Source organism: Nestor notabilis, unplaced genomic scaffold, assembly GCF_000696875.1.
Source record: "Nestor notabilis isolate BGI_N333 unplaced genomic scaffold, ASM69687v1 scaffold10303, whole genome shotgun sequence".
Classification (NCBI taxonomy): Eukaryota; Metazoa; Chordata; class Aves; order Psittaciformes; family Psittacidae; genus Nestor; species Nestor notabilis.
In genome coordinates, this window is record NW_009920595.1 from 16145 (window position 1) to 30803 (window position 14659).

The 14659-nt window shown below is 43.9% G+C and overlaps 1 protein-coding gene across 1 annotated transcript; it reads right to left on the bottom strand.

The window, feature by feature from the left end:
- Window positions 1–290: 290 nt before the first annotated feature.
- Window positions 291–4807, bottom strand: MEOX1 (mesenchyme homeobox 1). Its single transcript, XM_010010740.1, has 3 exons — window positions 4357–4807; window positions 1250–1422; window positions 291–413 (listed from the first exon to the last, which is right to left on the bottom strand). The coding sequence occupies exons 1-3, from the start codon at window positions 4805–4807 to the stop codon at window positions 291–293; spliced, it is 747 nt and encodes a 248-aa protein (XP_010009042.1).
- Between the last annotated feature and the right edge of the window lie 9852 nt (window positions 4808–14659).

Sequence of the window (14659 nt, forward strand, 5' to 3'; positions counted from 1 at the left end):
GATGTTCTGAGTGTTTGAGAGCCTAGACAACACGATGCCTGGTTTATATTCAGTGTTTGTTAGCTTTTGTTATGAGCACACATCTGTGGTCATAAGACAATCATGCCCTTCCTTTGGCTTTTTTCTGTTGTGTTCTTTCGTTGCCTCTGTAGCACCATCTACCTTTTAAAGACTCGGGGCTGCAGGTTTTGCAGGTGGGATCATCTCATGGTGTAGCTGAACCAGAGCAGTGTTTCATCCACTTTCTGATCAGTAACTTTCTCCATGCTTCTCTCTCGTTGCTGCAAGGACTAGTCAGAGCTGGGGGAGGCAGCAGAGTCCACGTCTTCTGTGTCATGTTCCTGTGGGGACACTTGTTGCCCACCTTTAACACGTTTCCACTTCATCCTTCTGTTTTGAAACCATACTTTGACCTGAGCAATAAAAAGGAAATGATTACTTATAGCCTCAATCTCGGCTGTATAAGCAGACCTACACATGCATGTGTGTATTCGTAGACAGATGTTTTGTGGAATTCTAGAGGAAAAGATGAAAGTAACCTCCCAAGTTGAGGTTATCCATCTCTAACAAAGGCAGGGACAATTCTGTCTGAACTGTTCCAGGCAGATATTTCCCTGAGACCCGCAAAGGTAGTACAAGTGCTTTGCCTAGATTCTGTCCTTATGTCAACTAAAAGCATCAATCCAAAGGGCACAGTGTATCTAATGTCTTAACCTTTAGTCCATCCAATCTAATGCTTCAGGAACTGTAATTTGAATAGTATTGAGCAACTCCTAAATTGTCACTAATCTTTGATAAGGAAACTCTGAGATCACAATGAAAGAACAGAAATATCTTTCCAGAACTCTGCAATTTTGTCTTTCTTTATCCCCTCAAAACACTTCCCGACCCAGGAAAAATGCATTTATCAAACATATATCATTCTAATGACTTCCTCGTAACTGCAGCCTAAGGTGACATCCATATTCCATCTGAAAGCCTTGACATACCAGTATGTACTAGTGAGTGTTGGTAAACAACAGCACGGTAGACAGTAGTTATTCCCAAATGTGTCTCTAGCTGGATAAACAGAATTACATTTATTGACTACTTACAGAAACTTGTAACAAATGTGTTTTAAAAGAATGTGGAGACTTTGGATTAGGATTTCTCTGTGACACCGCAAAAGTTCACCCTCAAGTAACATGCTTTAGCTTTAGGGAGAAATTATGGGGGAGGAAGAAGCTGGGGAGAGGGGGTCCTGAATTACTTGTCTCTCGGTGAGGTCCAGGTTTACGGCTATCTCGTATCTCCTGAGCCTTGTCAGGTAGTTATGGTGGGCAAATTCGGCTTCCAGCTCCCGTAGCTGCTCCTTCGTGAAAGCTGTCCTTTCCTTCCGGGATTTGCTGCTTGGTTCTGCCTTGTTGCTTGAATTCTGGTTTTCTAAGAGGCAAACACAAACGTTGTGTCAGTTAAAGGTGCGTTGGTCTGTGTGAACATGTGTATTGACGAGGTCTGATCTAAACTACTAATTGAAGTGTTCAGTGGAGGTTCTAAGGAGTTTTAGGAGCCCCCTCAAGCTCCGCATGGCTTATCATTGTTGACAGCCTTGGGACAGCACGGAATTGGGAAGGGTGTGTTGTCAGAACTGCAGAAGCGCCTGCCTGGGCCCGTGAGGCCAGAAATGAGCAGCTGTGGGAAGGAAGCTCTCATTCCTTGCTATCATTGCACCGAAATACTTTGCTTCCCCATGTTTTAACTTTCGTGCCTTATATCCATATTATCACTCTCCCTTGACCTACCATGCCACAAGCAGCAAAGCCAGCACTTTTTGTATTGTTCCATTCACATAAAATAAAGCTGTCAGAATGCTATGATGTATTATATTACTATATTTGGAGGTCTGAGAACTTCAAGTACATCATAACACAAGTAAAATTTAGGACAGGTCAGACAAACATGGTTGAAGTTTTATTTGGGAATGTTAATGGCTGTGTTGGACAGCAGAGGCAGCTGTAAAAGCCACCACAAGGTTAACTTCTACCTTCAGGTCACTTGGTGAGCCTGTGAAGTCAAGACTGAATATGACATCTACATACCTGCAGTCTACAGAGGGGGGAAGGTTGTGCGCATGTTTATCCACAAGTACTTGTAGTAGATGCAACTGTTGTTATTGCCATATAAAAGCTATTCTGTGAGTGTTTTCACTGTATCCATGCTTCAAAGAAAGCTTTAAAGATTGACAAGCTTTTTTCTTATTTTTACAACACTCTGCTTATTTGTCTGAGAAATGTGTTTATTTTAGTCTGCTCTCAGAATACTCTGCAAAGAGCATGTTCCAAGATCCTCACTGTGTGGCTTGTAATAACTAGGGTCTTCGCAAGAACCAGCAGGTTTTGCATGCACTGGTACAGATCATGGTAATGCTGTATCTGTGTTGCGGCTCAGGGAAAGTTGTGGTGGATAAAGCACCAACTAAAAGGAAGTAGTTTATTTTGTAGGTTTTTTCTTCAAGCGATTTCAAGATGTTTTTCTTTACTAGCCCAGTCTTTGGGGACAAGATTCTGGGTATCTAGATTTATCTAAAGAAGTCAAGACAAATTCTCAAGAGGAGAGAAAAGATTTATCTTCCACTTAGAATAACCAGTCAGTATGTGCCATGTCCAGCTGCAGTTCTGGAAGGGCTGTCAAAGTGAAAGAAAGCACAACGAAATGGCTCATACTTTCCCCTTTTATTTTGTCTGTGGACAGAAGGAAGGAAAAGCTTGCAGGAGGGATATCAAATAATTCCATCTGCTGTCCAGTAAGCAAGAAAAGGAGTGAAATGAAAAGCCACGGAATCCCCTGTGGGATGTGTTCGTTGTTCTGCATTAGCTCAAGTAACAATGGGTACAGACAGCACCACTTGCTGGAAGGCAGGAAATGCCAGACCTTTCAGTGATATCATTGCTTACAGCTCCCCTGTAAGGAAAAGTGTATGGGACAGCAAGTATGACAAGAAATGTGAGGGGGCTGGTAATAGAGAATAGAAGAAACATTTGTCTTCTACTTTAAACAGGGAGATGTCCTTTGAAATCCATCTCTTCAAGAACAAGGCTATCGCTCTAACCTGAGTATGCTGAAATCACCTTTTCCCCATGACTAGCAAATGCTTTAATGAAAGTATCACTTCTATTATTTATTTTCTTCAACTTCTTTGCATTTGTGTGTTGGGAAATTTTTGCCATAACCACATTTTTTCAATAGAAATGAACTTAAATTCTGCAAAGCTGGGTTTCTAAAGAAAAAACCACCCAGGTAACTGAGGAGAGTAAGGTGGATTATGGGCACAGAGATTTGCAGTCTTGGTTATTTTGTGGTTCCCTGCCAGCCTGTTTGATCTGGAAGAGGACAGAGGTTAGGACTAAGTGTGGGACAGAGAGAGCACAAAATACAAGCTTGTCGTTTAAATTACAGACTGCAGAAACGAAAGGTGGGTTAGAGGCTGCTGTTCTGCAGCCAACCCATAAAATCTATCAATCAATCAATCAATACTTTTATCACTGTGTTCTCTACCCATAAGATGGGGATACTGGAAAATGTTTCCCACTTCATAGCAGTGCTATGGTAAAAAGCACACTCTAGCTTGTAAATGACCACTATAGCAAATGAATGCACATAAGCATATTAATTTTCAACAGCTTCCTTAGGAGAAAGCAATTTTATGCATATTTCACACATCTTCATTTGAGACAGCAGCAAATCAGAGGTTTCTATAACTATTAAATGATCGCCTGTACTTTGTAGAATGCGTTTTGCTAGTTAGGATGCCACATTGAAAATGATCTACGTTTTCTGCCTCGTTGGCCATTGTCCTGATGGGGAAACTTTTCGTAGGTCTTCTTTTGAGTTTAAAAACATTAAATATTTAGACCAAACAGAATTTGTTTCTAAAGAGAGACTTTGCATCTTGTACTTCTTACTATAAACTGAGATGCCAAAATCCCGCTATAACATTTCCAGCTAGCGCAGGTAGCTCGAGGTGAGGGGTCTTTGCTCTTTGACTGCCCTTTTCCTATGCAATCTGTAACTCCCCATGCTAGGACTTTCAGCTCAGGGTTTACATGCCGTGAGATTCCTGCGTAGTTACAGCAAACGTGCATTGTGCTGGGGAATAAAATGCCTGGTTCAGTAAACAAGATCTGCAGGAGTGGAATACAAACACCAGAGGTCATCAGAGAATAAGCCACTTAGTCTCAGTGCTGTTACTGTGTAAGCTTCCCCAGTCAAGAACTACAAAGTGTTCTCCTCATCAGCTTGACTTCTTAATTCCTGATCTTACAGGTGCTCTCATTCTATAGCCTGTCTCTCCCACAACCCCGATTTCATATCACCTACCTGAGTTCTCCTTTTTTCTTTTAGATGACTTTCTCTCAGTCTCATTTGTAGTATTTACTGGTACCTCATCATCTCCATTCATCCCCACTGTTGCACTCACGAGATTGGGGCTGCTGCCTTCGGACTCCCCAGAAGCCAAGGCCAGTCCTGGGTTTAGTCGTCTTCTGGCCTCAGTTGCTGCAAAATGCCAGTCAGAGTGTTGGAAAGAGGGATGCTGCTCCACAAACGTCCGCTCCTCACGTGGGAAGCTGTGGGGAGCAGTCACCAGGCAGGAGGTTGAGAAATCAGGATAAGGAGCAAAATCTGACTTCTGGTGGAAGGAGAATGTCGCTGGTGGGTAGTGGCTCAGCCCCGGAGCTGTGCTGGCGTCCACGTGGGTGCTCCGCAGGCACCCCCACAGCGGGGCAGGAGGCTGTGGGCTGCGCATGCAGCTGCTGCTGGTGGGATCCATGTGCTTCCAATCCTGTTCACACACCGGCGCTGGGGGCTGGTTATAGCTCAGGCTTCAAAATCAGCAAGGGAGCAGAGGGGAAATCTTCCAAAGTTTAGGGAGCAGGTTTCATCCCTAAACAACAGGTTCCTTGTGGGTTTTGTGCTGTTGCAGAATTGTCACTTTGGGAACTCTTCTAAATGTCTTCATTGTCCCGGCTGGAGAGCAGTAACCAGGTCTCGGCAGTGCTTGCTCTGAACTGCTTCCCAAGGCCTGGAGCTTGCTTCCTCCTGAAGTGCTGGACATGAGCGAAACACTTTTAAACACCGGGCGGGGAGAGAGCGACAAGTTTGTGAAGTGAAATGTGAGAGAGGGGAGGGAGGGGTTAATGTACATGCACCCGGTCCCTCCAACCAAAGCAAAGCAGCAACTATTAATCATCCGAAACCTTATATGCGCATCTAATGGGATTTGCAGATGGAGCCTTTTAAAGAAACAATGTCTGTATTTTTTTTTTTTAGGGAAAGAGCAGCACACAAAAAAGGCTTTAATGTTCCCCTCTGACACTATGAAGTTATTTTTATTGCACTGTTAAAAAATCCCAAGTCTTGGCTTTGGAAAAAGCCCTAACACAGAATTCAACAGACACCAACTAAAGTGGGAAATAAAAGCCAGAAAGGACTTCATTGATTATAAACAATTTAAGGCCCAATTTTAAGTTTAAAATAGTATTAAACCTGGCTTGTGCACACGCAAGGTTTTGAGTGAATTTGTTTTGTTAGCTTTGTAACACATGTATTTGCTGAGAGCTGGGGTTTGCTGCCAGGGGCAGTTATTCTTCCTGTATTCTGCTTTCCAGGGAGTTTTCAATATGCCACCCCTTCCTGCAAGGAAATCCGCTCTTATGCCAGTGGAAGATACGTTTTCACCATTTGTTGAGAGTTTGATGGTTTTTCCTAGCAGAAAGCAGACTCCTAGGCCCTAGGGCTGTCACAGTTGCAAGTACATTCACAGGGAATCTGTTCTCAAGCCCGTTTTCACAGCACTGTGGCCGTAGGGAATGACCAACCCTGCCATGCTGCGGCTGCTGCTGCTTCTCTCAAGGTTCTCCATCTTTTTAATGACAATTTACATGTGCACGTGTTCCATGTCTCCGTAATCTGCTTCCAGCCATGCCCAGTACTTGCTCCACTAGGCCTCATTACATTTTGTGTGCCCGTCTTTCCCCTTCTCCCACCATTAGTGCTGGGTTTTGTGGCCTCTCGCAGACACAGACGTTCAGCGCATGGACACGGAGCCTTCATTTCTCACAGGGGCTTCGGTGGCGCTTCTTTACTTGGCTTCTGTATAATTCAGAATCGTCACATTTCAAGGAATTGGTGGAGTTGGGGGGACTTGTGCTTCTCCTGATGTATCTGCTGGTTCTTAGAGCTTGGCCTAAGAAATCGAGTGCGTTTAGTCCAGATCTTTCTGATAAAGAAAACGAAATTCTGTTCTGTCACATGGATCTTGGCTTTCCTGCAAAATACAAAATATCTGATACCTGATCAATCCTCTAGGAAAAACTCGCCTACAAATTTAAATCTGATGCTGTGTTGTGTTAGAGAATAAACATCAAACCCTATTTCCTGCTCACTGGCAGAGGCAAATCTCCCGGACAGATCTTTTTCTGAAAGGCAGTTCATAACAAATTTAGGAATACTTGGAATGTTCCCGAACTGAAGTCAGTCCAGAACCTCCTGCCAGTGCAGAGCGTCCCATTTACACTGTGTGTGTGCTGCCATGTGTGTAGCGCTCGTTTCGCTCACGCGGGTTAGCGGGGGTTGCGAGAACTCAACCTGGGTCTGTTGCTGTTCAGTCCTGCTTTCAGAATACAAAGTGAGCAGCCAGTTCTGCAAGTGTTTATGTCCTTGCACATATACTTGGTGGGGGGGATAGAGGGGAAGGGAGGTTTGACCCTTAGGTTAGTGTTCACTTCAGCCAGGACGAGCTTTAGGATCCCACCCGGGAACCTCCAGGTAGCAGAGGTCCATCTGTAGGGCATGACTCCATTCCTGCACATCACTTTGCCTTCCAAACTGCTTGGACCCTGTTTTCCCAATGGAGCTTTCTCTGTTATTCCTCTGACTTCAGATGTGGGAAAAGGAGATGGAATTCCCTTCCCAAATGTGAGAACCTTTGGGTCTTGCATCACTCCAGCACCTTCCACAGCTGCTGCTGTCGCTCAGCGCTCAGCAGGGGCCTGTGTGACCTCTGCATCTTCCTGACACTTCATTCCTGAAAGAAGAAAGAACAACAATCCTTCCCTCCCGCTAAATCCCATTTGCTGGTTGAGGCAGCCACCTTTAACCCTTGTAAAGTCAACATCTCTTCAGTCGAGCACTGTGTTGGGTAGGGAAGAACGGCCTGCGAGGAGGTCAGTTGTGGTGAATGCTCCCATAGCAAGCTGGAGGCTGGGAAGCGGAGTTTTATCTCTGAGCTTTCTATCAGCTCATTCTTTGAGTCCCCCACAAAAGCATTTCTGAGCCACGTGAGCTCTGGCCCAGCCTGGGACTTTGCACAATAATTTGCGTAACTTCATGAGGGTGAAAGGACAAAACTTGTGCCACGGCTTCACCTCTTCTTTCCTGGCAAGGCAACGCTGCTTCTCAATACAGACAGACCTGGCTAACACCACCCACCTGAATGTGGTCCCCTGGCTAACACCACCCACCTGAATGTGGTCCCCTGGCTAACACCACCCCCCTGAATGTGGTCCTTTTCGAAATCACCTTCCTGCTTGTGCCCGTTCTTGGAACACGGGAGCTCTGTGGGGCAGGAGCCCTGGTCTCGCTGCTTCTGCTGCACCCGACCCAGTACAATTGTCTGATGCTTTTGCACCTCAAATCCCAAATGGTTTCTTATGTGACGGATTTTACCCTGTTCGCAAGGCAAAGGAAGACTTTGCTTCACAACACTGAGACACTGCCTAGAGGCTTGGCTTGTCAGAAGTTTGAGGAAACTTTACTCACATCATGGAGAAGTTGTAGGCACCAGGGTCCCCTTGAATCTGTATGAGCTACTAATTGCAAATTAACAGCAGCCTTCATTAAAAAAGATGTTGTCCATACTTGAGTAATTGTTGCAGTTTCAGTACTTCCACTTTCCCTTTGGGAAGACAATTCTTCACTCTTTAGACTCAGCTCTCACTCTTACTGACTTCATCTCATTATTGGGAGTGACAACATGTTGGCACTGTGCAGGTGGAGAGCAAATATTCAAGCATGTTTTAAAAGTCTGTGTTGTCTGTGCTAAACCATCTTAAACACAAGCCAGACATATTTCAGACTTTTAATACTTCCTCTAAGTCAATCACTGTAGCCTCTTAACCACGTTTATGGTGCTTTGAGTTCTCTCCCAGCTGCAGTGCTAGGAATTAACATTCACCAGCACCAAGCTGAGGTTGTCAGTTACAGTTTCTGTCAGTGAAGAAGGGAGAATAATTTCTGAAGGGAACTGCAGCTCATGAAGCTCAGTTTCCAGCAGATTATGTGTGAGGTGGTGTGTTCTCCTATGCCAAATGTTGTGTGTCTGATAAATAGCAGCACAGCCCTAAAGAATGAGTGCGGTGTGAGGCTAAAAGCCATCACAACAAGACATTCAGAGGCAGAGATGAAAACACATTAATAGTGCTGCCTGAAGCTGCTGCATCAGCAAAGCCCCTGTGGTAAGTGCACTGTGACACAAGATGACACTCATTGGCACAGCAGATGCTCCTGGAGACAGTTCAATATTCCATTAAGAAGTCATCTTCTGTCACACACAAGTCATTGCAATGTGTGGAAATATCTTGTTGCCTGTTCACTGAGCTACTCCTCCTGAACTCTTCTCATACGTAGGGTTGGTCATTTGGCAATGTCATATTTTTCCTGCTTTCAGGAGACTGTGCAGCTAAAACAGTGTGTTGGCATTGACAGGGAAGAGGGAGGACGCGGGGTCTAAATAGAAGCTTGGAACTGGCCCTGGGTTTGCCTCATCTGCTGGGCAGTTTTTGCAGGTTAAAGCAAGAATGGATCATAACACTCAACATCTCTGAGGTTCATTTTCAGGGGCATTTTGCAGACTTGCTTCATGAATAAGTGCTCTATGAAGCTTAGCAGCATGGTTCCCTGTAAGATTGGAGGGTGTTGGTGTAACCTTTATTAGCTGACAGGAGCTGTGCAGTCAAACCACTGAGCAGATCTATGAAAAGCTGTTTTCCTTCCACAGTCTCATCTGGTATTTCAGTGAGCCCCAGTGTGTGACCAGCTCTGCTGATGGGGAGCTGGCATCACCACCACAAGGGTTTCTAATTTAATGCTAATATTTCTCTTAGCACTAGGTCAATATATCCGGTATTCATTAAATTTGATGGGTTTGCAGTAGTGAAAAAACCCTGTTTCAGGTACAGGAAACATCAAGATGTGTTCAGATACACGTGGTAATTTATATCAGGACAGAAAGCAGTAGAAGAGAAAGCAGAAGGAAGAGGCAGCCAGCTTGAAGTTTGCAGGAGCAGTGAAAGGCAAACCCATCATCTGGCAACTGCTCAATTGCATCGCACAGTCATAGTCTGTCATTTTTAACAGTTCTTGTTTGAAAGGTCATTTAGTTTTGTTGGGGATTTTTGTGTGGGTTTCTTTTTGTGTCTTGTTTTGGTTTTTAAGCTGGTTTTATCACTGTGTTTACTACAACAAGGGGCTTGGGGTTCAGATGAAAGGTATGATAGGAATCAGTAGCATATGATAGCAATCTTGGGTTAACTGATGCAGTGAGTTTGCTTGCAGAACAACTCAGTTACATCTGCAATAATTACATTGAATAAATGAGCTGTATTTGTCTTACTGGTTCCCAGTTTGTTTCTTACCGGTCCAGAATAAAACTAATATCCCTGTTCCTCTCACTGAAGTAGTTGCTAATTTATCTAACCCTGTAAGTAGATGAGAAAGCTGATGCCCAAAACCTGAAGTCTGCAGAAGACAAGTGAGCAACTAGCAATATTATCTGACATCTGGAGAAAGAACCTCTGTCAGAGAGACACTGACAATGTCTTGTTCCCAAAACCTTGACAGGAAACCCCCAAACAGATTGGAGGTGCTGTCATCTCTGCAACTGGGGAATTTGGTGCAGTAAAATCTAGGGTAGGTAGATGTGTGCACATTCTTGTACCTTGGATCTGTCCCCACCTAACTGGCGTTTTCTTGTGCCATTTGTTTAAAACACTGTCTTTGGTTTCTGTTTACTGTTAAGAAATAAATATAAATGAAAAATAGGTAAACATAGATCCATGTCTTGAAACTTGGCAATTACAGGAGGCAAAGTATGTTCAGTTGTTTCAGCAGCTGTGTGCTAGGCTGTGCAAAGGGAGAAAAGATCTTTGCCTACAAGTCTAGACGCCGAATTCTGTATTTCTTGCTTGTCTGTCTCCTCTTTCAGATTCTTTTTCTAGATTTGAGGCCCAGTGCCATGTGAGGATGAGGAATATCCTTTCCTTGAAAGGTCATAAAAGCAGCAGTACCTCAACTACAACATTAATCCTTCAGGCAGGAAAGATCATTTGCCAATAACTTTGATAAATCATCCTTTTATCATGAGGCCTGTCTATGCTGTGCATGCTGTTGTGGCTAGTTTGTGAAGAGCTGAATGTCCTGAACAAGGTCCAAGGGACCAGAAGCTTTCTATTAAACCAAGAATACTTTTTAGGATCAGCAAAAGAACAGTTAAAGAGCTTGATGGGCAAATAGTTTGAATTAGCTCAGCCTTTGGCAGACTTTAAACTCATCTGCTGTTTTCATCAGACCACACAAAAGAAACAGGAACTGTGGCATCCCCAAGGAGCAGATAGGACCTCTTCAAACCGTTTTTGTGGGTCTAGTTTAATGAATCTACACTCATACCTTAGTTTGTGCTTCGTGCATCTTGAGGTGGGACAGAGAGCAACGTTTTCATGTTGAGTTTTTGTTGTAATAAGAATCCCATTTGTTTCTGGACATCCCAATCAATAGAGTTACGGGGTTATCTGCCAAGTAATAAGCTTTTAAACTTCTTCAATGCCAAGACTTCTGCACTGCTTTTCTTGAGACTATCCTTTGCTGCTGTTCTTAGCATGGCACTGTGTGATCTCCTTCACTGGGGCCAGCTGAACTAACTGCAATGAATGAAAGCTCTGGAAAAGATTTTCGGGAGAGCCAGGATTCATTCCTGTTATGGACAATGAAACGATTTATTTTTCTAAAATTTGCCTAAATTAAAAAGGTGTTCTTCAAATTCTTATTATTTTGAATATAGTCACAGGATGTTTCTAGTTTGAAGAGATCAGCATCAATTCTGCACTAAAAATCATGGAATCCCAGACTAGTTTGGTTTGAAGGGACGTCAAAGCTTATCCAGTTCCAACCCCTGCCCCGGGCAGGGACACCTTCCACTAGAGCAGGTTGCTCCAAGCCCCATCCAACCTGGCCTTGAATGTCTTATGGTCTTTTTTATGTTCATTAAAGTTCAGTCGTTACCATTTGTCATTGCCTTGGGGAATTCTGGTGAAACCACAGAACGCATTACAGCTACTGCATTATATCGCCTTACACCTTAGAGCTGGAGCAACGAGGATGTATTTCTGCTCGATTTAAACTCCCTCTGCCCGGAATTTCTGCAGCGAAGGGATTCACCGTTAGTGGGTGAGTATTTCCCTCTATTGGCAGCCTTTGGAAAAGCAACGAATCTGCGGCTTCCATTGAACTGAGCACCAATTCCAGAACTTTGGAAGTTCTGTGGCCCACGTAAAGACATTTACACTGATCAGAGCTTGCCTGATGCCCCTGAGGGATGCAGGTCGTGCCTGCTTGTGAGAGCAGAGGTTGTGTCCTGACCTTCCTTTTGGTGATTTTTGTCTGTAGGCAAAGCTTGAACCACACTTTCTTTGTTCCATTGCCCCATCCTTGGCAGTGCTCAAGGCCAGGTTGGACACAGGGGCTTGGAGCAACCTGCCCTAGTGGAAAGTGTGGCAGGGGGCTGGAACTGGATGAGCTTTAAGGTCCCTTCTAACAGAAACAATTCTATGATTAAATATTTTGTTTTTAATGAAATGAAACATTTACAAGGCAAGAATGCTTTAAACCTAGCGTGAGAAATCTATTCATGACGCGTAAAATGTGGATCATTACACATAGAAATGGTGAATGCAGCGAGCTTACGTTATACGATGCATCATAACACACATATTTTGTCATTTTTCTATCAAACCTTCTTTCCTCCTGCCTTTTTGCATGGGCATGCTGCTGACAAGTACTGTTTGCCTTGGAAAATAGTTTACAATGGAGAATTTGACATGTTGCCTTTGCATAAAATACCATTTCATGAAGGTTTCTAAAGATACTTCAATTTCATGCCACGAGGTGGCGATATCTACCCGCAAGTCTTCCTAAAATGGCCCAACTTAACCGGAAAGTTGTAGCTAAGGTTTAAATAAAACGCTGCCTTCCCCTCCCCTCCCTCCACTGAAAAATAAGTAAATAAAATAAAAGGAAAGTTCGCAGATGCTTTATCAAGAGGATCCATCATTCTTTAGTTTTTCACATAAAACCCCACTGTGTTGTCACAGCTCTCCACAGCTGGGTGGATGTGAGCGTTCCCCTCTCATCTTGTGGTGTCCGTTCCATAGACCCATGGCAAGATTTGCTTGCACGACCTCCGGTCTGCAGTTGAGAGCTGGGCAGCATCCTTTCAAATGGGGTGCTAAGGAAAACCAGTGAGGAACTCCTCTGCATGGAAGAAGTCCACACTAAGCGCGTGAAGCAGTTAAGTTCCCAGCTGGACCAATTCTTTTAGGAAAGGTCAATGCTTTAGTGTTCCGTTTAGCAAAATCAAACCACTTCAGACGCTGATGGCAAAGCGTGAGGGAAATCACAGCTTTGGACAGGATGATTATTCAAAAGAGAAATGTGAAGAGTTGTTTTTGCAACAGGAAAACAAGGGTAAGCTCAGGAGCTGGCCTTTAGGACTTGTTGAGTCCTGTGTGGCCGTCGGGTCCAGGGCTCTCCGCTGACTTGCTGAATTCATGCTCCTCTCTCCCTAACTACAACCTTTGCCTCATGGCTGTATCCTCATTTGGGTTTATGTTTATAACTTATACATTCCAGGCCCCTCCAGCAAATTATAAGTGTGTTTGCCAGGTTGTTGTCTGGGAGTAAAGGAGGAAGCTATTTTTTTCTTGTCAATGGACTGTTGCTATTGTGGGAGAAATATGTCTGAGGAACAAAATCCATTGCTAGAAGGTGACCACGACAACCACTCCTGTGGTTCTTTGCTCGAAGACCATGAGGCATTGTGGTTCCTGCTGTGAATCAGGATGTAACGGTTATGGTTTATGGAGGAAAAACTAGATTTTCACATTGTCTTGAGCACTATACATCTTGCTCCTCTTAGTTCTATGTATGAAAAAGAAAATTAAGGTGTTTCTAGTGGATGGCTTATTTTTTAAAGTGTTAAGCAGCTGGCTCCCCAAAATGATGTAACTTTTAAGTGTACGTAAGATTGGAGAAATTGAGGTGAAATTCGTTCACACGCACACTAACCATTCACATGCAGTGCCTGCCATGCCGAAGAAGCAGAATTGCATAGGCCAAAGATGCTACAGGACAGTTTAGAACAAAAAACCTGTGTTAAACCAGAGAAGGGCCACTAAACAGTTGCAGGAGCTGGGCCAGAACAAGGAATGACTGATGGACAGTGCATTGCAATCAGCCACTAAAGGAATGAATCAATACTGAATTTGATAGTGGGAGGAGGATCCACCTCAGGCTGAATAAACCTGTTTAGCTCAAGATTAAGTTATTGTAATCTTTAGCCTTCATCTGGAAAGATGAAACAACCACGCTCTGGGGTTCAAAGTTTCACCTCTTACAATAAAAAGCAAAAGCTTTTAAAAGCTTAGAGTGGAACTGAGTTGATTCTTACTCCTGCAGAATTTGCTGCAGATAAATTGCATCAGATGTTGACAAAATGCTCTAAGTTTAATATCATGTATAAAGGATCATCTAAGAGATGTATCTACTTCACAGTTGTTGCTGTTGGTCCTCTTTGGGCAAAAGGGCAGAATTATTTAAGCCTGACTATAAAAATGAAGATAAACAAGGCAGCATTAGCTATAGAGGCTGCTGTGAAGAGGTTACTTAGACAAGCAAATCTCTCTTTTCCTGAAGACATTTTCACATGAAAGTCCTCAGACATTAAGAACGTGTATTTTCATCTGGATGGGTAGGGACTCATCTTTGTGCAGTCTTTCCTATTAGTAGCAGCCAGAAGGGCTGTCTGTGCACCCAGATTCACCTTTGAGGAAATTACTGTCCTTCCCAGGTTGGTTCTTGGGGTTTGGTTTGGTTTTGGGGGTTTTTTTACAAGCAGTTTCCATGCAATGATTTCCTCCTCACCCTTGCCCTGCGATCCCTTCTGCCATAACTCTGGAGCAGGGATTCCCAGCCCACAAGCCCCCTCCTCATCGCCAAGGCAGTTTTCCCTGCTGGAATGGCTTCTGCGGTTGCCATGACAGTGATTCGCAGGATCATAACACAAAGGTGAGGAGCCTGCAAGTTGAAGGAGGCCTCATGTAGGGTTTGATTGATAGAAAAAGTGATTTTTAGCTTGGTAAGAAAGAGGGTGGGCAGCTCTTCCACATGCCCCTCGCTGGGTTCCCAGGGCCCTAAGCCCTCTTGCAAACAAGGAGGTATTTGCCCAGAAGCTATGAGAACAGAAGCTTATCTAAAAAACCCAAGGAATTCTTCCATTTCTCTCTGAAGGGTTCCAAATTGCTAAAAAGAGCTAAAAATGGGGCAAAAGGAGCTACTGATCCATCCACTCCAG